Source organism: Populus trichocarpa, chromosome 8, assembly GCF_000002775.5.
Source record: "Populus trichocarpa isolate Nisqually-1 chromosome 8, P.trichocarpa_v4.1, whole genome shotgun sequence".
NCBI lineage: Eukaryota > Viridiplantae > Streptophyta > Magnoliopsida > Malpighiales > Salicaceae > Populus > Populus trichocarpa.
Window position 1 is genome coordinate 11,053,694 of NC_037292.2, and position 24,720 is coordinate 11,078,413.

General features: G+C 35.3%; 3 protein-coding genes across 7 annotated transcripts; 2 read left to right on the plus strand and 1 right to left on the minus strand.

Annotated features, from left to right (window-relative positions):
• The first annotated feature begins 347 nt into the window (after window positions 1-347).
• On the plus strand, window positions 348-3,535 carry LOC18101579 (rRNA-processing protein EFG1). Its single transcript, XM_006379800.3, has 8 exons — window positions 348-606; window positions 684-813; window positions 899-1,029; window positions 1,352-1,490; window positions 2,186-2,300; window positions 2,618-2,681; window positions 2,813-3,094; window positions 3,314-3,535. Exons 1-8 carry the CDS (start codon window positions 448-450, stop codon window positions 3,317-3,319), a joined length of 1,026 nt encoding a protein of 341 aa, XP_006379862.1. The 5' UTR covers window positions 348-447; the 3' UTR covers window positions 3,320-3,535.
• A 1,808-nt stretch (window positions 3,536-5,343) lies between these two features.
• Window positions 5,344-14,594, plus strand: LOC7467521 (alpha-mannosidase I MNS4). 3 transcript variants are annotated; one of them, XM_024607859.2, is made up of 18 exons: window positions 5,344-5,465; window positions 5,562-5,738; window positions 6,241-6,360; window positions 6,441-6,533; window positions 6,796-6,882; window positions 7,215-7,305; window positions 7,731-7,786; window positions 7,993-8,065; window positions 9,423-9,532; window positions 10,316-10,366; window positions 10,728-10,816; window positions 10,942-11,023; window positions 11,117-11,230; window positions 11,485-11,564; window positions 12,117-12,252; window positions 13,179-13,249; window positions 13,343-13,589; window positions 13,913-14,594. In XM_024607859.2, the coding sequence occupies exons 2-18, from the start codon at window positions 5,589-5,591 to the stop codon at window positions 14,102-14,104; spliced, it is 1,842 nt and encodes a 613-aa protein (XP_024463627.1). In that variant the 5' UTR covers window positions 5,344-5,465; window positions 5,562-5,588; the 3' UTR covers window positions 14,105-14,594. The 3 variants fall into 3 exon arrangements, with proteins under 3 accessions (XP_024463627.1, XP_024463628.1, XP_002311656.2); XM_002311620.4 differs by lacking the exon at window positions 5,344-5,465 and having other exon boundaries at window positions 5,474-5,738; XM_024607860.2 differs by lacking the exons at window positions 5,344-5,465; window positions 13,913-14,594 and having other exon boundaries at window positions 5,472-5,738; window positions 12,117-12,269; window positions 13,343-13,492.
• A 5,924-nt stretch (window positions 14,595-20,518) lies between these two features.
• Window positions 20,519-22,416, minus strand: LOC7467523 (auxin-responsive protein IAA4). 3 transcript variants are annotated; one of them, XM_052455548.1, is made up of 5 exons: window positions 21,922-22,416; window positions 21,712-21,787; window positions 21,361-21,490; window positions 21,139-21,238; window positions 20,519-21,038 (listed from the first exon to the last, which is right to left on the minus strand). In XM_052455548.1, exons 1-5 carry the CDS (start codon window positions 22,128-22,130, stop codon window positions 20,963-20,965), a joined length of 591 nt encoding a protein of 196 aa, XP_052311508.1. In that variant the 5' UTR covers window positions 22,131-22,416; the 3' UTR covers window positions 20,519-20,962. The 3 variants fall into 3 exon arrangements, with proteins under 3 accessions (XP_052311508.1, XP_006379864.1, XP_052311506.1); XM_006379802.3 differs by having other exon boundaries at window positions 21,361-21,566; window positions 21,698-21,787; XM_052455546.1 differs by lacking the exon at window positions 21,712-21,787 and having other exon boundaries at window positions 21,361-21,566; window positions 21,922-22,359.
• Window positions 22,417-24,720: the final 2,304 nt, after the last annotated feature.

Consider the following 24,720-nt stretch of genomic DNA (forward strand, 5'->3'; position numbering starts at 1 on the left):
AAATTTAAATTTTTTTTTTGTTTTGAATTAATATGTTTTTGATATTTTTAAATTATTTTGATGTGCTGATCTTAAAAATAATTTTTAAAAAATAAAAAAATATTATTGGTATACTTTTCTGAGTGAAAAATATTTTGAAAAGCAACCACAATTACACTCTCAAATATGCTAGAGTGATATTTAAGAGTGTGATAATGATTATTTTTTAAAGTATATTTTATTTGAAAATATATTAAAATAATATTTTTTATGTTTTAAAATTTATTTTTAATATTAAAAAAAAAAATTAAAAACACTTTTTAAAAACAAACAAGCGAAGCAGAAGAAAAAGGTCGTATCATAGTTTAGCGAAAGGATCCCAAATCTTTGTCGAGCGAGTAAACGAGAATAAACAAAACAGAAGAGGGGAGGGGGGGAAGGGAGGCATATCAACTTTCGAACAGCAACATGGCCCATGGTGGCTATGGCAAACGAAGAGTGGCTGAGCGCAAACCCCCTGTAGGTCGCCGTTCCAAAGGATTAGGCGTAGACAAGAAGCCTAAACAAAAGCCCAAATCCGTCTCTATCAAGAACCAAATCCGCTCTATAGATCGCATGCTCCGCAAGGTACTACTTCTTACTTCCTTTTTTCACTTTCAATTAGGGTTTTTTTCACCATTAATTAGTTCTCTTTTTAATACAAGGAACTTCCACTTCAAGTAAGAGAAGCTCAAGAAAAGAGGTTAGAGGAGTTGAAGAAGCAACAAGAAATTCATACTCGTTTGGCTCTTGAACGCAAGATTTTCTTGCGAGATCGGAAGATTAAGTTTTTTGGTAACAACTTAATGTGAAATATATATATTTTTCATTATTTAGTCTCAAGCTAAATCCTCAAAGTCATGTCCTTTGTTTTGTATAGAGAGAAGAAAGATAGATAGAAGAATACGACGTCTTGAGAAACTGCTGCGCGCTTCATCTGGTCAGCTACCCCAAGATGCTGATGTTGCTGACCAGCTTTCTAAATTGAAAGAAGATCTTGAATATGTTAGGGTAAGCTGCTGCTGCTCTAAATGTTTTTTTTTGCAACGCTATATATTGCCCTTTAGTTGAGCAAATATGTAATGGACATTTACTGTTGTTCTGTACTTACCTGATTGAAACTAAAGATACAGTCTACCATACAGTGTGAGATGAAATGTTGACTGTATTGTATTTAGTTTGCACTTGAGTCTTCTTGGAGGTGTATTTTAAACAAATACATGAGCTCCGCTTGTCCTGCTTCTTGTTTCTTTTTCCCTTTAAAAAAACGAAATCTTTCTAAGCTGAAGTTTTTTTTTTCTATTTACATTACTATTTTCTCTTGGAATTGTAGTTTTTCCCCAAGACCGAGAAATATGTATCTTTATTTACTGGAGGTGATGATTCAGACATAGTGGATAGGAGAAATAGATTGCGCGAGCAGATTAAAGCCAACTTAGTTGCTGCTGCAGCCAGCGGCAAGGATTTGGAAGGTATCTTCTTTCTTTTGCTTACCTCTGCAACTTTCTAAATAAAATGATATGAACTTTCTTGCTTGGTTACTGGACCCAAAGAATGACCCTTGTATAAGTTATAGCAGTGAGTGGTGGATATGGTTTGTTCTCGAAATCTTGATGTAGAAACATCACCTTTTCATGCTTGTGGATCTGCTCCATGGATTAAGTTTTTTTGCAGGCATTTGTGTTTAGACAAATCATTGTCCTCAAGAAATGAAGCTAAAATATACAATTATGTGTATCTGTATTAATAAAGAATACACTGTCGGTTGTCACAGGAAGAATGTTTTTCCCTATCTTACCATTCTGTGCACCACAATACTTTGCGAATTTGTACATAGCTAGAATCAAGAAATGAGGTTTTTGTTTGTGCCCTTGCCAATGGTGGGAACCCAGCCTCTATGCCTGGTAGATATTACTTAGCTTTAAATGTTTTCCCATTTATTGGGTTGTGGGCAGATCTCTAGAGTGACAACTTTGATTTAAGATAAATGATACAGGTCATAAGCTGAACGAGCAAGCACCCACCAATAATGCTTTCCCATTACAAAAGGCTTTGTGGATTATACTCCTATTCATGCTGTTTACCTGCGAATACATTCTCATTATAGTTTTCTTGTGATATCTTCTTATTATTGTGATGAATGTTTTTTTTTTACTTACCTTAACAGAGACAGGGAGTGAGGATGATGGTCTTTTGGATCTGAGTGAAGACGATTTCTTTTTAGCTGAAACCTCGAGTGATGAAGCTGATGCAGATGATGAATGGACAGATAAAAGTACAAGGTATTACCTTAACTGTGAGGGAAGATTCTAGTTTCAAGATCTACATTTGCAGTTGGGCAAGTTATTTTATCTTATCAGCTGCTTGATTTATATTTCCTTCATGTTTTTATCAGTCACATTTACTACCGAATCCAGATAGCAATGAAAAAAATAAATATGCATGTACAATGGTTTATTCTGCAAGCTTTATGCTGTCACATTAGACTGGAAGCTCTGCGCATCCATTTGGTCCTATATTTAGATTGTCGTAATATAGTTTTGCATATGGTGTAAACTGGTTTATACCTTAAAAGGTGCATATTATAATTTGTTTTCAGGGAACAAGCTTCTAGTGCTTCTGGCAAAGCAGCATCTGGAATGTCAAGCGATGAAAGGAATCAGGTCACTTTTTAAACCCGAATATTGCACTGTTTTAATGAAATTATATATCAGCTATTTTTATTTTTATTTTTTTGTTATTTAAAAAAGAAAATGAACATTTTTTCTGACATCAATTTTTTCCATGGAGACAGACAGCTGCCAGAGCTCTAATGCCTCCTCCTCGGCCTTCAAATAATTTGCAAGCAAATCCAGTGCATGCTCAATCAAGGTTTGGAGCTTCATCAAGCAAAAATTCATGGAAACAGAGGGCTGGAATTTCTACATCTAGTAATACATCAAGTAGCATAAGTGGATCTGCCTTTAGGGCAGGGGGTTCTTCAAGTACAAGGACAGGCCACAGCAGTAATCTAAGTTCAAATTCCGATGCTCATAAACCCCGAAGGAAGAGGAGGCCAAAGAAGAAAAAGCAACAGGTATGTTACTCTTGGCTGTAATTATGTCCATCTTGCATTCTATCTCTTTATTTCTTTCAACCATCCTAGACTGCTGTATTCATTATCTTCAAAATAATTTCATGAGTTGGAGTTTGTTAGGTGTGCAAGTCAATTTGTGTAACATGCTTCTATTTGCTGTTATATTTATTAATTATCAACCTTCTGCGGTGCATGATTTGTTTCTTCCTCCATTTGCAGGCCTGAAGTGGATGAAACCAGCACGCATGTAACTTCACTATAATCAATTTAATTAGCTTGTCATCATTTATCTATGAAATTCTTTTGCAGATCTGTTATAACCGCCAAATATTTTTCATATCAACAAACAGTTGGGAATCTGTTGTTTTTTCTTTTTGAATGTTAACTTGGCCCAATGTCTCTGGAATGCTAGCGTTATTTGAGAATTCTTTCCGACAGAAACTCACTTTCTGATCTATATGCATCCCCAGACCCATTCTCCCGTTAAATGAGATGAAAGATTGGCAAACCTTGGTGTTGTTGTGGTGGAGGCAGTTGGATCTGAACATGGTTTATCAGGGATTTGAATGTCTTCATGCGCTGAAAATTTGGCTTTCTCGCCCTTGAATTCCTTTCTTTCTAAAGAGAGTTCCTGTGGGGCTCGCTTGAAAGTTGTATCCGTGCTCAATTGTTATCTTTGCCATAGCTCGTTCGAGTCTGCAATCACTTTCTCTCCAAAACAACACGTTAAAGATGTTAAGATGCAATATTATTATTTTATTACGGTTTCTTATGGCTCCGATCCTTTCTTTTTTTAATGGGTGAGACGCGGGGCTCAAATGCACAAGCAAGTGATTTTCTTTTTGTGTTCTAGAGTGTTTTTTTAATATTTTTTTATTTTTTAAATTATTTTGTTTTTAGTAATTTTAAATTGTTTTGGTGTGTTAATATTAAAAATAATTTAAAAAAAATAAAAAAAATATTATTTTAAAAAATAATTATTTTCACATTCAGAAATGCTTAGCATACAGACATTGTTTCCGGAATTTTTCTTTTAATTTATATTCATAAAGGTTGCTGGAATAGCGTGAGAGTTTTTCTTTTAACTTGTATTCATAGAGGTTGTTGGGATAGTGTGAGATTTTTTATATATATACAAAGAAGAATGCCCATGTCGTGTTTGATGGATTCACCAGCAAGCAATATCTATACGTAGTTTAGTACTAATTATTTTACCGGTGTTTGGATTGGATAATTATTTTTTGATAAAAAAATAAATATACATGCTTCTTAAATGTGTTTTTTTATAATAAATTTTTTTAATTATAAATCAAAAGTTCTGCCTTCAATTAAATAAACTAATAATTATTTGTGCCAATAAATGAAAAAGAGAAGAAAAGTGTTAACATATTTATTCGATACTCTTAATTACAGGTTGAGTAATTTTTTTTAACATGTATGAATTAATATGTAGATGTTAGTAATATATTTTTTTTACAGTAAGTAAAAAATATAGCTGTGAATTAATGTTTACATATGATAAAATATAGTGAATATTACATGTGTTGATAAAGAGAAGTAAAATCTCAAACTCATTTTTAAAGTAGTAAAAAAATGGGATGATATTGCAATTGTTATATTGAAACACCATCTTTTTAGTTTTTGTATAATAATTTTTTTTTTAAAAAGTGTTAAAAAAAAGAAGATTAACGATAAGAACAGAGATTATAATATAAGTAGGCTAGGTGATAAATATGAATAATATTTTTTTCAAAAAAAAATATAAATAAAAAAAAGAAAAAACTAAAAAAAAAACTATAAAAAATAGTGATAAATAGAAAAAAAAATGTAAAATGATAAAAATATAAAGTACAAAGAGTAATATTGATATCATATACAAATTATAAAAATAGATTTATTAATCTTAAAAATTATAATGAACTTGATAATAATTTAGTTTTTAAAAGTTAACTTATTATTAATTTTTTCAAATTATTTTAAACACAAATACAAATTTAAATACATACCAAAAACACGTCTAAACTAAATGACGCGTGGTTAAAAATGTGTTTGATAATATTTGTGTTTTTGTTTGTTTTGTGTTTTTGAAAAGTGATTTCAGCTTAAAAAATGTTAAATTGCTATTTTTTTAGTATTTTTTTTATTATAATTTTGATATTTTAATATTAAAAAAATAATAATAAAAAAATAATCCATACACGACAATCAAAAACACAAAGTAAGTTTGATTTTTCTTTCAACTCTTTCTTGTTATTACCAAAAAGGAGGGGTGGGACTTGGGAGGTAACACTTACCAAACTCGGTTGGGACGGAAGGGAAATGGTTTCGTAGTAAAAGTAAAACTGAACAGCAAAGAGAAGCTCAATTCTCAGTAAGGGCACAACTCAAATACGAGCATTCATTCATTCATTATATCTATTTATTTATTATTTACTGCGATATATCTTTGTTGTTACCAAAACAACAGAGAGACTGGAATCAGAGAGAGCAAGGAATGGAAAAAACCTGGAAACAACGATGCCTGCCCTTGTTGTTGTTGCTCTCAATATTATCTGCCGACACCAACCACAACAACATTATCTTCCTTCGACAAACTGCGGCTGATGGTGTCACTCCCGAGGAAGCCACACTTCTTCGAGACGAGGTACTCCCTCCCTCCTTCCTTTTTTAAATTTGCCTCTTCTTCTTTTTAATTCACCTTGAAATATCATAAAAAGAAAAAAAGAAAACTCTTCTTCTTCTTCTTCTTTAACATTGGATCTGTCATTGCTCAAGCATTCACCTCTTCGCTTTATCATCGAATTTCAAGTTTTTTAGCTGTTTCCTCTCTCTCTTTTCAGTAATTACTGGACTTCGAGAATCGCTCTTATTTATGGTGATTATAAGTAAATTTTACAAGTTTTATAAATTTGATCCTGCCCATTTATTATTTAATTGCATTGATGAATATATTTGCAATCACACTAATTGAAGCTTTAAGCATTGCTCAATTGACAAAAATCCCTCTATGTATTTTTTCCTCTTACGAATCTTTGGTGAATTGCGCCATCTCTGTTTTGGGAATAGTATTAATCTTTTTAGAAAAGAAATAAAGAATTGATTTTTCTTCATGTGCGTGATGTGTTTTTGTTGATGGTATGATATAGGTTCGTGAAATGTTCTATCATGCTTTTAATGGATACATGGAGCATGCTTTTCCGCTTGATGAATTAAAGCCTCTATCATGTGAAGGAGAAGACAGCCTTGGTGGTTATGCTTTGACTCTGGTTGGTGATATCCTTGTTCCTGGTTCTTTGTCTTTAAGCTATTATATGAAAGTTTGGTGAACATATTAATGCTGTCGCAGATTGACTCCTTGGATATGCTGGCTCTACTTGGTGACCGAGAACGGTTCACTTCCTCTGTTGATTGGATTGGTAAAAATCTTCGGTTTGATATAGTGAGTAAGCATTTACTATGATGATTTGAGCTCACATGTTTTGATACTTTTGATAGGAATAACCTTTTAACAGGCATCAATGCATTTTTATATTGAAATTTACATCATAGAAATTACAAGCCATGTTACCCCTCCTATCATTTTGGTCGAGCAATCAAATGACTATCCTTCTGAAGTTATAAAACCTATGTCTGTAGTTATCAGAAGACATCTTATCTAATTTTTATTTTTTATTTTTTTGATTCTGTTATCATGTTTCCAGAATAAAACAGTATCTGTCTTTGAGACTACCATCCGGGTCCTTGGAGGTTTACTCTCTGCTCATCTTATTGCAAGTGATTATGCTACGGTAAATACAATGATCACCTTTGTAAATCTTTTCTTTGCAATATCTTTCTAGTTAAGGATAAGGAAGAAATGGGAAACATTTAGTAATGAATTTTATCGCCTTTTACTATGAATAAATATCAAAATAAAGCATTAAGAAAGCAATGCGCATGACACACAAGTGTGTGCACGCTGTACGTAAGTTATAGCTTAAAGACAGTATGTTCTTGGGTGCTAATTTATCTTATATTTGAAACACGATGTGCTTGATTGCTCCTCAATAATGAGTAAATGCTTAGATACCCTTTCGATATTCTATCCGGGGAGAATGCCACTTCCATCTTTTGGTTGCAGGGTATGAGAATTCCATCCTATGACAATCAATTGCTTGACTTAGCTGAGGATCTGGCTCGGAGAATGCTACCTGCATTTGACACTCCTACAGGTATGACTACTAGATACTGACATTTGCTGTATTTCTTGTGGTTTTTGGCATTCCATCCTCGGGAGGTGGGTGAAATCTGTGGCATGGACACAGAATTTGCACTATATCTGTAGTTCTATGAGTGGTCATGACTCATGAGTTTATGTTTCTGGCAATTCATAATGAATTTATATTTGTGGTTTGTGTTAAGCCTATCATATTTTTGACATTTTTTTTTATTAATAGGATCTCTTAGTTATTGTCTTCAAGCTTAGCTTTAGGGGATGTGTTTTGTAGCTTTATTTTTGTTGGATAGAGTCTGTCTTACCATCATTCTCTAAATTTAAAATTTCTGAAAGCAATTGCATGTTTCGAATATTGGCCTTGCAAGTTCATAAATGCTGTAATATTATATTAATTTGATCTTAAGCTATGATGTACTGCAGGAATTCCATTTGGGTCCGTCAATCTTTTATATGGGGTTGATGAACAGGAAAGCAGGGTAAAGCCACCCTCTTTTTCTCCTTTTATGTGAATTTCTTGAGATACTTGCCAATGCTTCCCTCACCTTATAGCACCCCTCTTTTTCAAACAGTTATAATAAATGTTTTTTGCTGCTACATGTTATTCATTGTAGAATTGACTCCATGAATTCAATATCCTAAAATGACTGGGTAGCTTGTGAAATGCAATTTTTGGTGTATTTAGATAACGTCAACTGCTGGTGGTGGAACCTTGACTTTGGAATTTGGGATGCTTAGTCGCTTGACCAATGATCCAAGTAAGTATTCATAGCATGATACATTTTCCAGGCTAGCCATTGAATTGTTGTTTTCCATCTAGCAACTGAGGTTTCTGATTTTCTCCTAGAGAAATGAGATGTCACGATTAAGTTGAGATAATTCTGTGTTTTTCAACCTTTAATACAGAATTTATGTATAAAAATGTTATAAATTGCATCTTCACACAAATTAGATTGTGCTTGCATTATTATATCATGGCCCAGTAGTGTTTGGCTTACTGCCAGGTTTCATATTTTGCAAATCTCAAACTTCTTAGCTTGTCAGATGTGCCATTTCTTAGATGGAATCCATAGTTTGTATATCATTTATTGAATAGAAACTCCTGAGCCTTGCAAAGCAGCGGTGCCAGATTTGTGATCTCTTCAGTTGCTGTCCATGGTCAATGGTGAGATTTTCAAGATCCGAATAGGATTTTTCCATGAGGATTGGCACGGGCAGCACCTTTGTCTGCTCTTTTTGGCAGCATGGCTGAAGAAATTTAATTTGGCTATATTATGGAACTCTTAAGGCATTTATGTAACATTATTATGAATAAGACTTTCTCTAGTCATACTGTAGACAGTTACAACAGCATATGAACGTTTAGTTTATGCACATGAATATTCTAGGATATAGTGATTTGAGAAAGTCGAAACAAGAGTGACCTATTTCTCGCTCTTTCCTGATGGTTCAAATCGAAAAAACAAAAAAATGAATCCTCCTTCAAGGTAATAAATTTTTCACTTGCATTGGAATGAGCATTGCTGCATAAGAGACTTGAGCAGAAGAGGCAGTCCATTGACTCCCTAGCTGTTGCACGCATCTCAACCTGACTTGAAACTTTGTTCAGTTACTTTATATTTAGTTAATTATCAAGCAACTTCTGTGTATTGACCAGGGGCTTTGCCTCAATTAATAGTTACTGTATAAACTTTCTATAAATTCACTGGTACTTCAAACATAATAGGGTAACAGCCCCTTCCACCTCAACTCCAGAAATAAAAACAGAAGCAATCTTCACCTTCTGCTAAATTGTTCCATAATGTGGTGGTACTGTATCTAGCAACTATGGGTATTGTGTGTTCATCCATCAAGTGGACCTTACAGTGCCTTTCTGGATTCTGACTTTTATTTGATAAAAGATTAACCTTCTAATGTCAATTCAGACTTTATCAGAACGTTATCCTAAAACTGCCTTTTGTATCTCCATATCACTTTGTAGCTTCTTTTCTTATATTGACTGGTTTCTTTTACTATCCTTTTCCTTCTCAGTTTCTGTGGGGAACTGCAAAGGTTGATTGTGATCCACTTATTGACATTGATTATTGTTCTTATCTCATCTTCATGGAAATGCAGTTTTTGAGCAAGTAACAAAGAATGCCGTGCGTGGATTATGGGCTCGCCGTTCAAAGCTGAATTTGGTTGGTGCTCACATCAATGTATTTACAGGTGAATGGACACAAAAGGTAACATTTTTTTTTTGAAGCATTTCAAAGTGTGTAGAAGATCTCGTGTTTTTAAAATTACCTGTATTTGACAGCAACATGGCAATCTCCTAGACATTTTCTTTAAAGTTGAATAATGAGGAATAATTAAATTGTGGGAGCAAATTACAGATTGCTATATGGTTTGTCTGACTAGTCCATCATCCCTTAAGAAAGTTGTGAAAAAAAGAACAGAAGTTTTTGAAACACATTGTAACGACCTTGTCAATTGATGTCATCGTGTGTTTTAAAAGTATGAGGAGGTTTTAAAAGTATGAGGAGGGCACATATTAGCAGTTTTTATCTCAGCTTCAGTATTTATTTAATTTATTGCATCCACCCACATCCTTCCTCTCCCCCCCAAAAAAAATGCAGCATATCGATATCTAATATGGGAACTTGGTTGAAATCTCAGTATTTAGCTGATGACATGATTTGGTTTGAGAATAAGAATTTGGGTTAATCGAAGTCACATTGCTTGATATTTGGCTTGAAATTGTACATGTCTGATGATATTTGACAACTTTGTCTTAACTTGCTCAGAAATGATGGTTGAGAGCATTTTTTTTTAAATTCCGGAGAAGGTGGTATTCTTTGCTCGTGCACTCTTTGTGACCTTAAAATTAGGGATGGCATTCACTTGAAAAATTCAATCAAGCTTCTTGTCACATATTTCTTCATGGTTGAGTTTTCTCAACGTTTGGGCAACTCAATTCATTTTTTTTTCCCAAGGGACAATACTCATGTTCCTTTGCTGCTTTGCAGGATGCTGGAATAGGAACAAGTATTGACTCTTTCTATGAATATCTCTTAAAGGTATGTGATCATACAGTGATTCCATCAAAAAATTATTTAATTATCAGAGCCACCAAATTTTTTTTCCACTTCTTATGACTTGTGTGCTATATATCATGAATGAGGGGGGTAAAAATACTCAACTCAACTAAGCCTTAATTCCAAACTGGTGGGCACCATTTTTTAAGGTTTTTAGAAAGAGCACTTCAGAAATAATTGTCTATGCAGAACCAGCACTATCGAAATGCTTTAATCATTTCCTGTTCACAGATAATGGTAGAGATTTCTTTGCTATAGCAGATAAATCAGGTTCTCTTTATACAAAGAGTATTTGTTCATTTCACAAGAATCTTTGGGCTGAAAATTTTCTTCATCTTTTCAGGCTTATTTGTTATTTGGTGACGAGGAGTATTTGTTTATTTTCCAAGAAGCCTATGCAGCTGCTATGCACTATCTTTACAATGATCCTTGGTAAAATCTCGTGGCTATTTTGTGCTTCAATATAAATATATCTTTTATATTTGGTTTCTTTTGTTATTCCTCTTTTATGGGGCAATAATTCACCCATTGGATCTTAATTTTAGATGTCTTTATAGGTATGTTGAGGTAAACATGGATTCTGCTGCTATTGTCTGGCCATTGTTTAACAGTTTGCAGGCCTTCTGGCCAGGCCTACAGGTATTTTCTTTTTCTTTATTCTAGATTTTGGACTATAGATTTTATGACTGCCTTTTTTTGAATCTATATTTGGTTGATTGGATATGAGTAAAGGTTTTAGCAGGAGATATTGATCCTGCAATTCGAACTCATGCTGCATTCTTCAGTGTCTGGAAAAGATATGGTTTTACTCCAGAAGGCTTTAATCTTGCTACTCTGACTGTTCAGGTATCCAAATCATTTTTATTGGAAGCCCAAGAAAGTTATTATTCATAAGTGTTCCAGATGTTAGGCCCATTCTATGGGTTTACAAATAGCTGTGCAGGAAATGTCTGTTCTGTTGACCTGACATCACCATAACTCTTGCCTTTTCCCTCCACCGTGCACTTTTCTTTATGTAATTTACATTGCATGCTAATAGACATCTTGTGTGTTATATATTATCTCATATATTTGTATTTTTCCATACATTTTTTTTATAGCATGGGCAGAAGAGTTATCCACTGCGCCCAGAGTTGATAGAGAGCACATATTGGCTTTACAAAGCTACCCGAGATCCGAGGTCAGATAAAATCTGTGACAACTTCATACTTGCATAATGTATTTTTTTTTTCCAGTATTGAGGATTTCTAAATTTTATATACTGACAAATATCATTGCTTCTTTATGTCTACCAAGAAGAAACCAGTGGATCTGGAAAGGATCACATACTGACGTGCCAGTACCATGAAATTTCTATATATGTTTATCATAGGCAGTAGATCCCAGTTAGAAAATTGGAGAATAATACATTCATATGCATTGCTGATTTACTAGCTGTTAGCTCCTTCTACTTAACCTTCACATTTAGCATAAAAAAATAATAAAAGGTTAACCAGATTTAATTACAAACAGATAACTTGGGGTAGACTGGAATTTCCTGGATGCAAAATATTACCTGGAAAGAAATTCGAGAAATATTCTGGAATGTAAGCTGCTATAAAACAGATTCTGGTCTGTTTGCCAGATTGCATAGCCTCCTAACTTATTTGTTTCAATTCCCATGCTCCACCTAATGTGGCTTCTACTGTCACGAAATTGCAATTGAAGCCATGTCTCTAATTATCCTCTGCAGATATCTTGACGTTGGAAGGGATATGGTTGTGAGCTTGCAATATGGGGCTCGATGCCCCTGTGGTTATTGCCATATAGTAGATGTAGAATTTCACAAGAAAGAGGACCACATGGAGAGCTTTTTCCTGGCCGAAACTGTTAGTATTACTTTTGGGTAACTCCAGTCAGATATTTTATTTTCCTTTTTGCTTGGTATTATAGAGGAACCATACCATCAAATGGGATGGAATATTTTCATCTTTGTGGATTTGGTTAATATCAAGACTGTCTGTTCATCATGTTTAGGAGTCATCTCTAATATTATTGCCCTGATAGATGGTCTTGTCATCCAATAATGGAAGGTTGTGAAAATGCTTGAGAATGTAAAGATTGTTTATGATGAGAGGGAAATTTTACCTTTTCAAATGTTTGCAATGAAAAAAATAGCTTGAAGATGTTTATAAAATTCTTTTAATATGTTGTTTGGTTTCCATATTATGTGTTTTTTCCTTTTGCTTGAGAAAAGTGTGCCATTACGTGTTAAGTACATGCTAAAGAATTTCAATTAGATACTAGGATTAGGGTTGGTGTGCAGACTGGTTAAATGGGTTATGTTCTATTCAAACCCAGCATCTAAACTTTTTTGCCTTGGCCAAACTGAACCACTCCTATTCTGGCCAAGGTGTGCGAACCTTGGGTTTGACTGTTTGCTTTATATGAGATTTATATTTTGATGATAGCTTGTTTCCTCTGGGATAAATTAGGCACAATCTTCTTTGCTTCCCTTTTTCTGGAAAAAGAAGAATAGATTTATTAGAAGAGATAAAAACTGCTGTACAACAAGGAGGATAAGGTGTCTTCATGGAAATAAGGCAGAAGGTTTATTTGTTTTTTTTTTTTTTAATATTTGATATAAGAGGGATTGATGCTCATATTCTATGGCAATAAATGAGTGTGTCCTGCCATGCAGAAGGTTATATTAGTGACTTTGCCTTTCCATTTGCTGTGCTTCATGAGTTTTAATCCATCTATGCCTTGATTATGCCATTGCATTTGATTAATTGCTTGCTAAAACTGTTGTTAGGTCAAGTATCTATGGCTTCTTTTTGATTTGGCTTCGGGTCCAGATAACCTTGTAGAAAATGGGCCATACAAGTAAGGCTTTGTGCTTTTAATTGTGCTTGCAAGGTTAATTCTCTACTATCTCTTATTTTCACTCATTTGTTGGAAATATTTATTCATTTACAGGTACATCTTCAGCACAGAGGGCCACTTATTGCCTGCAACCCCACAAATATCTCTCATACATGAACATTGTTCATATTTAGGTGCATACTGTAAAGGTGGTGGCATTGAACAGGAATCTCGTAAATCAGACATCTCAATCCATCCCCAAGAAAATAATGCCAGTGTGCTTTCTGGGAGCTGGGTTCATTCCAGCTATCCATCAGATTCCTCTTTTCTCGAGTCTACTTCTACATCAGGGTTGATGAAGGTTAGTTTACCTTTTGTTTTTTCCAAATCCCCCGCCTGCATCCTTATTTTATTACTATTAAGCAATAAATCCTATATGATACCTTGTAAAGATGTATTAATTGATTTCACGTTTTCTTGAGAAGAGGAAGAATGCTGTTAATAAATTTGATGCAAATTGAGTGTTGTTATCCCCTGACTTATCATTTTGAATTTCAGTGAATATCCAACTGCGAAGTTATAGAATAAATGAATAAAAACAAGGAGTGTCAACCTTCATGTTATCTGCTGTTTGCAACAGCCTTAATAATCTTGACATGGAATGTTGATGGTTTTTCTTTGCAGGGACTTTGCCCCGGATTAACTCATGGACAAAAATATGGAATATCATACCTAGATGCAACGCGTACAGCTCAGGAGGATCACTCCACGCACCAAAGAGAGAATGTGGCTGATAGCCATTCTCTGCTGGTTGTTTCCCAACAAAGTGCTGATAATTCTCTGTCGAAAAACAAGAACGAAAAACAAGAACATTGATCATGACAGGAATGTACAGGAATCAAGTGAATAATAGGAATATCTGCTTGATGCAAAGTACTGTTTGGGCAACCAAAGATTCACAAGGCATCAGCTGCTCTCATCCTGCTAGCTTCACCGGGGAAAAGATCAGGAATTATTATAGAGAAATGGAAGAAATTTTTGACATGGCACCTGACTTTGGCCCTGTGCAAACCCTGAACTAATTGATATTTTTGGCTCCAGACTACCAGTGTTTTCTGATGACTGTTTTGGGCAATTCGGCAATTGTTGATAAAGCGGGTTTCTGGCTCGGGATAGAAATATAAGAAGAAAAACCAACAGTGATCCTATATTTGTTTTACCTTGTCTCCATGTTTCCCGGATAAGGAGATGGGAATACGAGCTCAAAGCATTTGTAACTTACCATGATTCGCCATACCTTATGTACAATTATACTTATAGTGAGCCTTAAATATTGATTTTATTGGTAATTTGAGATTATTAGTGAGATCCTTGACTCCAGTACAAAAGTTGCTACGACATGGCAGCCATTCACTGTCTCTTTGCCAGGCACAGCTGTTCTTGAGGATTCAATCAGGTTTGACAAATGTTTAGTTTTTAGGGTTCTTTGATTGAATTCAGCTCTGGTTTACAAGTGAATCTCTACTTTTAAGATTCGGGATTTATCCTCGTTTCGATTCGAGATACAGGCTTGAAATCCACATCGCACCCCCATTTTAGTAGAGGCATAATCCACCAATGGGTCGCTGGCCCTGTGGTGTTTTCATGCCTGTAGCAGTGGCCAATTGCTAAAAGGCATAGAAGCACTAATTACTAAATTAATGTTTTTTTATATAAATATCTGATATAAATATATAAAAATCATTTAAAGATATTAATTCAATACTTTTGAAATAAAAATCTTTTTAAAATGTATTTTTAATCGTATACCGTACACAACCCGCCCATTTCTTTCTCCAAAACTTTACGCTCCTTAACCCAACAGTTAAAACCACCCTAATTCAATTTTGGCGCCATGAGATATTCGCTCTTGTAATTTTAGGCTCTATCACCATCACCTCCGACCTCACTGCTCTCTATCCATTGGTGTTGTTTGCAGAGATGGAAGATAGAGACATTGTTTGCAAGAATTCAATGGTTTTGGGGTATGGAAACAGCGAAAGAGTTTATGTTGGACAACTTATATATCATGGATGGAAGAGAGGAACGTGATCTGCTTGAATAGTTTGATTCAGGGATATGTTGAGGCTGGGGACATTGAGGAGGCATTCGTTTTGAGATAGTGTCTATGAAGGACTTGGTAGTATTGGATGTGATAGTTTCTGCTGCTTGGAATATTTTAGAAGCTATGCTAATTCGTGATGTTGTGACTTGAAATTCAATGGTCTTGGGTTCTGTAAAGCAGGGAATTTGGAAGCTGCAGAATTCTTTTTTGACAGGAAGCTAAAAATAGCAGCCGCATAATGCTTTGGACGTGTATGAGTTCTTTAGGAATAAGGTATCAAGGCCAAATTGGAACTTTATATTGGGTATCATACTAGCTTGTTCACAGTGGTTACCAGTTTGATAGATGTGTATGCAAATGGTGCAAGAAAAGAAAGAGCTTTGAAAGCTTTTAAGAATGGTCTATAAGAAAGATTTGCCCTGCAAAATATTACTGCCTTTGCAAATCATGGACCGAGTCAAGATAGCATTTCTTTATCTGTTGATGCAAAGGGAAAAAATAAAACTTGATATAGTTGCTTTCTAGTGGTTTTGACTGCTTGTAACATTGGGGGCATTGTGAACGAGGGAGGAGGTTTTTCAAGCAAATGACCGATGATCATGGAATTCAATCAGTGGAAAAGCTCTATGCCGGTGTTGTTGATGACCTTCTTAGTCATGCTAGGTGCCTTGAATAAGCATATAACCTTGTTAGTAGCGCAGCAGTCATGCTGGGTTCATCACAAGATTCAATTGGCTGAAATTTCAGGAGCTGCGTTAATCAAGATCGAGTCTGATAATTCTGGTAATCTTGTTCTTTTGTCTGATATCCATGCAGTTGCTGGAAGATCAGATCATGTTGCTAAATTGAGAGCAATGATCTGGGAGAACCAAATTAGAAAGCATAGAATTTCCAGCCGATTTGAGTTGGGAAGTGTTATCCATGAAGCTTCATGAGAGATACTGCTCAACATTTATTATATCTTAGACTCACTCAAAGATATGAAGGTTTTGGATCTATTATGGAAATTCAAAAGAGAAGTATTTCATCCCTGCACCACGTGTCCCTCTAATATGTGCTCCTGCAGCATTTTGAAAGATGGATTATCAGAATGAAGTGATAAAGAGACAAGAATGCAAATTTTCCAGCAGAGTACTGCCCAGATTCATAAACACAGTTCCTCCTATAAAACTAGGTTATCTAAAATCATCCTGCTAGTAAAACTATAAGCCCTTTATACTTTTCAAAAAAAAAAAAAAAACGTAAGAATGACCTTTCATTTGATATTGTAGATCAATACAAAAGTGGCAAGTAGCTCATGAACTGGACTTAACTTTCACCTTTTCCCTTGCTTAGGTGGTTTAGTCCGTTCAAGGATCAAATCCCAAGAAATCTCACTTCGTCAAATTAACAGTAAGATTCATTATTTATTTGGGAAAATCATCCTTTTTTCATTGATAATTTAAGTTGTTTTACACATTTGCTTTTAGATTCGTGTTTAAAAAATTTGTTTATTGTGGGAAAGCTTGCAGTACTTTTGTCAAAGGAACCAGTTTCAGTACATATATCCTACGAATCCTCCAGAATTGGTTTCAAAATGAAGTGTTTTAGGTAGATGAAATTGTTTTCTTCAATGGGCTGTAGTTTATACCTCTTGAGGAATGTGGTCCTGAAGTTGGGAAGGTGAAAGTAATGGCTAGAAGTTGGGTAGGTGAGAGGAACTGTTTTTAATGCGTTATCTAGCCAGATTGAATGTTAGCATCACAAGGATATCAACTGAGTAACGATCTGCAAGTGGGAATGGATATTTCCTTTTCTTTTGGTTCCATCTTGGCCGAAAAACACTGGAACTTGCCACCTGCTAATAGCACTAGGGCCTGATATCTTATTAAGTAAAGAACAAATTGCTGATGTAAAAAGGGAAACATCAAGATGGAAGTATTAATGTGGCTAGATGCTTACGTCCCTGAAGTGAAACTGGGCCTAGAGGAGCCTTGTTATTTTTCAATGTGATTTGTCTTGTATGTACTTGTTTGTTTAAAGTTGAGCAGAAGCTCAATGAGAAAAGTGAAAAGAAAAATAAAAACCAGGAATCGTTTTTGAATGAGAAGCAAAATTATAGTTCGAATATGACTTCCACCACTGCTTTTAAAGCAGTGCAGATCTTGTGCTCTCCAAGATAATAATAACATGATCCCTTTTAATGCTAGTGATGATCTTTACTTTGTTTTGAGATCAAGCCTAGTTATGTGGTAGCGGTTCAGGATTTATGTTCCATAGCACTTTTAAATTCTCTCTTTTGTGCCACTAGCTTTGTTGCCAAAGGCTTTTTTAGTGAAAGATGATGCTTGGCTATCAATTCCTTAGAGTGACCTGAAGTAGGCAGTAGTGTTGCAGCTGGTGAAAATAACATCATCATCAGAGTACTTAATGAGAAATGTAGCTTAATGGCAATCAACAATATTGTTATGCTGAGAATTGTTTGAGCAACGCAAGCTATAGAACACGTCAATCAGATCTTCATTTTCTTTTTGGAACATAGGAGCTGTCTCTTGTTCAAGCACTCAGTGTCCAAGATGAGGAATGTTTTTTCTAGCATGTGAATCTTGATTGCCAATTGGTGCAAGCTGGACCATAACATCAAGTTATCTTCCATGATCTTCGATTACAACATCAGACTGTTTTTCTGGTTTGCTGACAATTGTATGAAATAAGCATCACTAGAATTGTGTCAGGTCTTGTTTTTTGGATACCTTAGGGGCTATTATATATCTAGTCCGCACTAGACGAGGAGAGCTAAGATGATGATGTTGATATTTAGTGATGGATGGTGTAGATATGGGAGAAGTTGCCTTTGCAATAGTTTTGGCAACAAGTTGCCTTGTAAATCTTATATGACAAGGCAAGTTCAACGAACCTGTACATTTTAATAAATCTTTTGGAATGCTGTATTTTTTAATGGAAAGTGAAATAGTTGAAAAAATAAAGAAATAAAAACATAAATGTATTGCATGGAAGACATAAATATATGATGAATTTATTGATTTCTTAATCTTATGAACCAGAAAATTGAAAAGACGCGGTTGCTTTATGGCATGTGGTTCCCAACTTGCCACCTTTTGCCTAAAGCATATTAGACAAAACAATCTTAACTAAGTTCCAAAAATCCTCTCTCTGCTCGATAAGATTTTCTTAATCAAACTATATTAGTGATAAAACACAACCAGCCATTTTATAACCTGTATAGTGATTTCAGGGTTTTAGGTAGTCATATCCTATAAAGTAATTATCAGAAATGCACAGACAATCAATAATAATTACACAAAAACTTGTCTTCTGAACAAATATTGGATGCCTTCTGAAAACCTGTGTGTGTAGACAGAATGATGTTCCTACAAGACCAACATTTGCACGTCTGTAAGATTTGCGCCGATTCTCTGGATTAATTAGTTCACATTGATTTTAGAAGATAGCTATCTTGAATAGGAATCTAATTATGTAGTAACTGCTTAATTTACCAGACAAGCTACAGTTTCCTGCTACTTCTGACTTCTGATTATTTACCTGTAGAACACACACGGAGTATTTAATCATGTGTCATGTGCATTTTTATGTTCTTCACTATTCCCGACATGACTTACTTTCGTTGTCAACTAGCTATGCTGAAGAACATTGATAAGGGTTAAAGATGAGCATCTTTATTAGCTGAAAATTGATACCTCTGAAGCACTTTATGCTTTTCTTTTACTTTCTTGTTGTAGGAACACCTTGTTCCTCTTAGTTTTCACACACATCCAGAAATCCTATTCCTCTTAAGGACTCTGGTGAAGCTCTGATTGCCATGTAGTCTTTGCTGATGAGTACTTATGACCACACAACATGAATGTGAAGTTCCCTAATATTTTCCTTGCGTTCTATTCCCCATGTCTTCTCTATATCGAGCAGACCTTTTCTTTTGATGTTAGCTGGAATACATCGAATGCTTTTTGGACTTCCCCATTGGCAGTTAAGTTTACGATTGTGTTAATTTGGATTGTTAATAAACTGAGAAGATAGCTTATTTCTCCTGGTACTGCAGCTATTTGAAATTTACCTTCGATCGATCTCCATCTTGATGCTTATGCAAATGAAAATGACTGTTTCTTTCCTTTTCTCTTGGAATATCTAAACAGTTGAGGTATTTCTTTTACTTTTCATGTTTTCCTTTATTCTCTTTCCCTGCTTTGAAAATCAACCACAGCCTTGAACAAACTTGATCTGGTCCTTCACATCACTGGTCAAAAAGATTAAAAGAGAGTAGGGGAAAAAAAACATAAAGTAGGACCTGCCATCTTAAGGTTGAGATTCTTTTGTTTCTTCTTCCTTAATCTTTGCATTATTTGCTTGTGTTCTTTATTTTTTAAGTGAAAAATCTTTATTTAGCACCGGCTCTCTTGCATTATTAGTAAATCGAGATTCTATGAACCACCATCACTTTCTTTTACCAAAATATTCTTATTGATTGCATTGAATCTTTATGCTGTCTTTCAAATAAACAATATTTGGATCAGATTTTGGATTGGTGGGGGGGGGGGGGGGTTGGACAAGGAATAATTATGGTAGGCATACCCTTTAAAGTATAAAAAGATCATGCTAGACATTTACTGAACATCCAAATCTGACTGAAAGGTGACATATTTCTCGTGGGTATCGAACCAGTTGATCCCAGAGCAGGTGGACACAACCTGCATCAAAAAGTCACTAGAGAACACAGAACCGGATCAATATGAAAATATAGCCAGAATCAATTACAGGATTTGTTAGAACTTGGCAAACACACTTTTATATTTAGCTTATAGTGGTGTATTGAGAACACTACATGGCAAAACATGACGACCCTGTCTTTCCATATGTTTCTTTCTGTTTTTATTTACATAATTGCTGCACTTGGAGCAATATTATCTTCCTGTTAGAACACAGAACCGGGTCAATATGAAAATATAGCCAGAGTCAATTACAGGATTTGTTAGAACTTGGCAAACACACTTTTATATTTCGCTTATAGTGGTGTATTGAGAACACTACATGGCAAAACATGACGACCCTGTCTTTCCATATGTTTCTTTCTGTTTTTATTTACATAATTGCTGCACTTGGAGCAATATTATCTTCCTGTTAGAACACAGAACCGGATCAATATGAAAATATAGCCAGAATCAATTACAGGATTTGTTAGAACTTGGCAAACACACTTTTATATTTAGCTTATAGTGGTGTATTGAGAACACTACATGGCAAAACATGGACGACCCTGTCTTTCCATATGTTTCTTTCTGTTTTTATTTACATAATTGCTTGCACTTGGAGCAATATTATCTTCCTGTATGCAGTTTTGGTTTTGATGAGATTACAAGGACCAACAAAATGACACCATAGGTGTCCAAACCACCAAATATCTCGCTGCCACACTCTAGGATAGAAACTGTAACTTCACTCTGGTTTTTCCTGTTTCCTGTCTAAAACTTCCAGTCCAATTGTGAAAAACTCTGTAAGAGAGAGACGCGGATTCAGATTTGAGTTTTCTTCTAGGAGAACCCAAGCTGAAAGACTTTCTCAAGGGATGAATCTTCTCTTCGCCCTGCTCCTATGGGTTAACATGGCTTGTGGGTTTTTCATGCACCACAACCCAAGCCTATTGCTTCCGATCCTTTCATGATTCTCAGTTTCTTGCAGGAAGACAGGAACATACTGCAAATGAAAATGAACTGTTAGAATTTATTACATAATATATAGAAATAGATCCAAATGAACTTAGAGAGAGAGGGGCAGGCAGATTGGCAGAACTTACTCCCAAGGAACATCTCCAACTAGCATCCAGTCACCATCTTTGTCCTCATAAGTAGGTGCATATTCCGACCCTTTGTAGCCTTCCCTCTCAGAGTACTCACCTGGCATAGTTACAAATATCATCATCAGAACCACAATAATACTAATCAAACATAGATAAACAACACGCAGCATATAAAAAGAACAACATAAAGCACATGCATATTCATCAAAATAGTCTTACCTATGGTGAGCTTGAACATGTTCTCCAAAGCCTTTAAGAGTTCAGGGTATCCCTTGTAAACCTTAAGGTCAATCTTTCTAAGGTATGGTGCTCCGTCCATGCTTACTTTAACATACATCCCAGCTGCAGCCTCGTCCTCAGCCTTCTTTGGCTGTAAGCTATTTTTCCTGTAGGATCGGATTGGTGGCCAACCCACTATTTGTACCCTGCATGTCGCATGCATATCAAATGAATAAGTACTGCAATACATCATAAGAAGTTAAAGGGTGAATCGATCTACTAAAAACGAAAGACCCTGAGCCATAAAAGAACCAAGGAAAAAGAAAATTTAACATACATCCCAGCTGCAGCCTCGTCCTCAGCCTTCTTTGGCTGGAAGCTATTTTTCCTGTAGGATCGGATTGGTGGCCAGCCCACTATTTGTACCCTGAAATGTCGCATGCATATCAAATGAATAAGTACTGCAATACATCATAAGGAATTAAAGGGTGAATAGATCTACTAAAAACGAAAGACCCTGAGCCAAAAAAGAACCAAGGAAAAAGAAAATTTCTGACTTACTTCGGAGCAGAGGCAGTTTCTTGGTCATCATGTTGAGCATCAGATTTACCATTTGCTCCACCCTCCTCTCTGGTCTCTGGAAATGGTCGTTTGTTGTTTCTAGCACCAGAAACTCCTTTCTCATTGGTACAACCCGTCCCTGGCAAACCCAGTCTAAGCTCAGTTTCCTTGAGGTTTAGATCATTCTCATATGCAACACCACCTTCCATGTTTTCCAACAATCTTTGTTCACGCGCAGGATCTGTAAAGAGATGATGTACACAGGAGACTTGAAGATTGCTCTTGTTGTTTCCTTTTGATATGTAGATTCTTGAGAGAAATAAATAATAGCTAGTATTCTCTCTGCGAGGGGATGTGTGAATGGAAACAAGTGTATTTTATATATAAAAAGAAGAGGTTGAGAAAAATCCCTGCTATTCTCTTCAAATGCATGAATTATGGACGAAGGCAAGCTAAGCCTGTCGGTCGCAATAGCAGCACCTTTGAGGCCCCTTGTCCTTGCATCGAGGGACAATAGTGGGACAAGCACAGCCGCCCATATGGAAGACTTTCGAGAGCTTTAATCGGGGACGGTCAAGATGAGTTTTGGGGGATTGTGGGAGGGAAATCAGGAACGTTGGTTCCTTAAGAGGAAAGGATGAGGAAACATCCCCATGTGGGCGGTGGGGTCCGCATGGCTAGATCGGTATGGGCATAGCCAGGCCATGTGGGACTCGAATTTGGCCATTGAGTTTTGAATTCGGTTGAATGGGCTGTGGGCTACATGACATGTGGTATATCATGTGGACATGGTCAGCCATCCCCTTATTAAATGCATAATATTATTTTTTATATATATAATAATTGATTTGATTATTCCATGTCATTAAGTAGCAGAGCATAAGAACCTTAACTAAATGAATTCAATCTTCTTGACAATCAATTTAATTATCTCAAGGTCTAAAGCTGCTCGTTCATTTAATACATAAACCTTTCACATTATCCTAATGATGTTTAGTGTGCCCGAACTTGTAAGATCATACCATACATCGATGTAATTATTAGTTAATCTTTTCAGAACAAACAGCATAATCATCATTGATTTCTTGGGATGTTTTACTCTTCAAATGCAGTTAAACTTTATTTGCTTGTCCTTGACGTTCTCTTTAATGTTTCCAATTATGGGGTGTGCTTTCAAGGAGAATGGTTAACTTCTTCTAATGATGGATTTCCGAGAGGATAAAGACTGATGGTGATTTTAGGCTATTTTAGGGGTATTGGTGCAGAAAATTATTTTTTTCCCAATGAAATAACAATCTATTACATTAACACAATCACCACCTTGTAAGAAGTGGAGATTGAAAGGGTGCAGCATAATGGCACCTTGTCCATTTGGGCTCAGAGGGGTGAGCCCCACTCGGTCCAATGGTCTGACTCTGTGCATAGGATGCTCATTTCTAAGCTGTGCAACTCTGCAAATCATCAACATCAGGGTCCAGTCCTGCTGATGCACCCCCCGTGCGCCTTGAAAAGTTGTCCAATAATTATCATCTTGATTTTTGTACACGCTCAACAAATAATGTTCGATGAAACATCATGGAAACCTCTTGCGTCCATTTGAAACATTTTACTGTCTCCTTACCCGTCATTGTCGTCTTCATGTTATTTCACTGTTCCTCGAAATTTGAAAAGCTGTTTTTGATGTTCGGGTTGCTCTTTTTCATTTTGAAGAGCTATTGATCAGTAAATACGAGCCTGTGCATCGCAGCAGGTGTGTGTCGGCAAAGAAAATTCTAATTTGCTGCAGCACCTCTGTAAAATTTGCCTTTTGTTTTAACAGAGTATCGATAATAAATGCGTATATTGAAGGAAATTAAAATTCAACATGTTGGAAACGGAAGCTGTAATGCTGTATGAAAAATGTAACCCTACAGAACAATATTTCTAATAGTCATTTTTTGAACTCTCAAATTTAATTTAATTTTTTTAAAATATTATAAATTCAATTTATATTGATTGTAAATATAAATTAGTTTTCATTTTTTTTTTAATAAAAATCAAGTAAAAATGGACCTTTTAACTTTTCAAATGTCGATATAACATATTTTTTACTAGTTTTTTCTTTAATTTTATATAAGGTAAGAAATTAACAAAAATAATAGGACCTTTAATATTTCTATAACTTGGTTTCGAACTTTTTTAATCGCTGGAACTAATTATAAAAAGTCGGTCAAAGTTAACATTTGATGGATGTTTGAAAATGATGGAGGGAGTCTGTGCTTTGCTAATTTAAAGGGGGGAAAAGGGATTCGACATGGCAGAAGAAAATAGAGACTCTGTTTTCAATAGCCATAAATAAGGACCTTTATTTGTTCTTCGACATGAAAAGAAGTTTTTACCAGCAATCAATCCGAAAATCCACCCGTAGAATTCTAAAAGTAATGAAAGCAAAATCTCCATGGCTATTTCTTGCGCTGAAATGATCACTTCCAACATCCAAGTTGTTGATTTAATTACCTACCATTATATATATGCTGTGAAGGCCAGGAGCTTAGAGAAGTTCTAGGTTGAGGTGATACCATGTGAAACAAAAATTGTTCACCATCTTGATTTGCCATGTGAGTTCTTGTGTACTTGGTTGATTTATGAATTTACTAGAACATCCAATGCATTTACCTTTACATATAAATCTTGTATTGGATTTGAAATAAGAATGTGTTTGTCTAAGCTTCTGTTTTTATATTTATTATGGGGTAGAATTCTCCACGGCACAAAATGCAAGAGCAAAAATATAAAACTATGTTTGCAAATCTAGCTAGG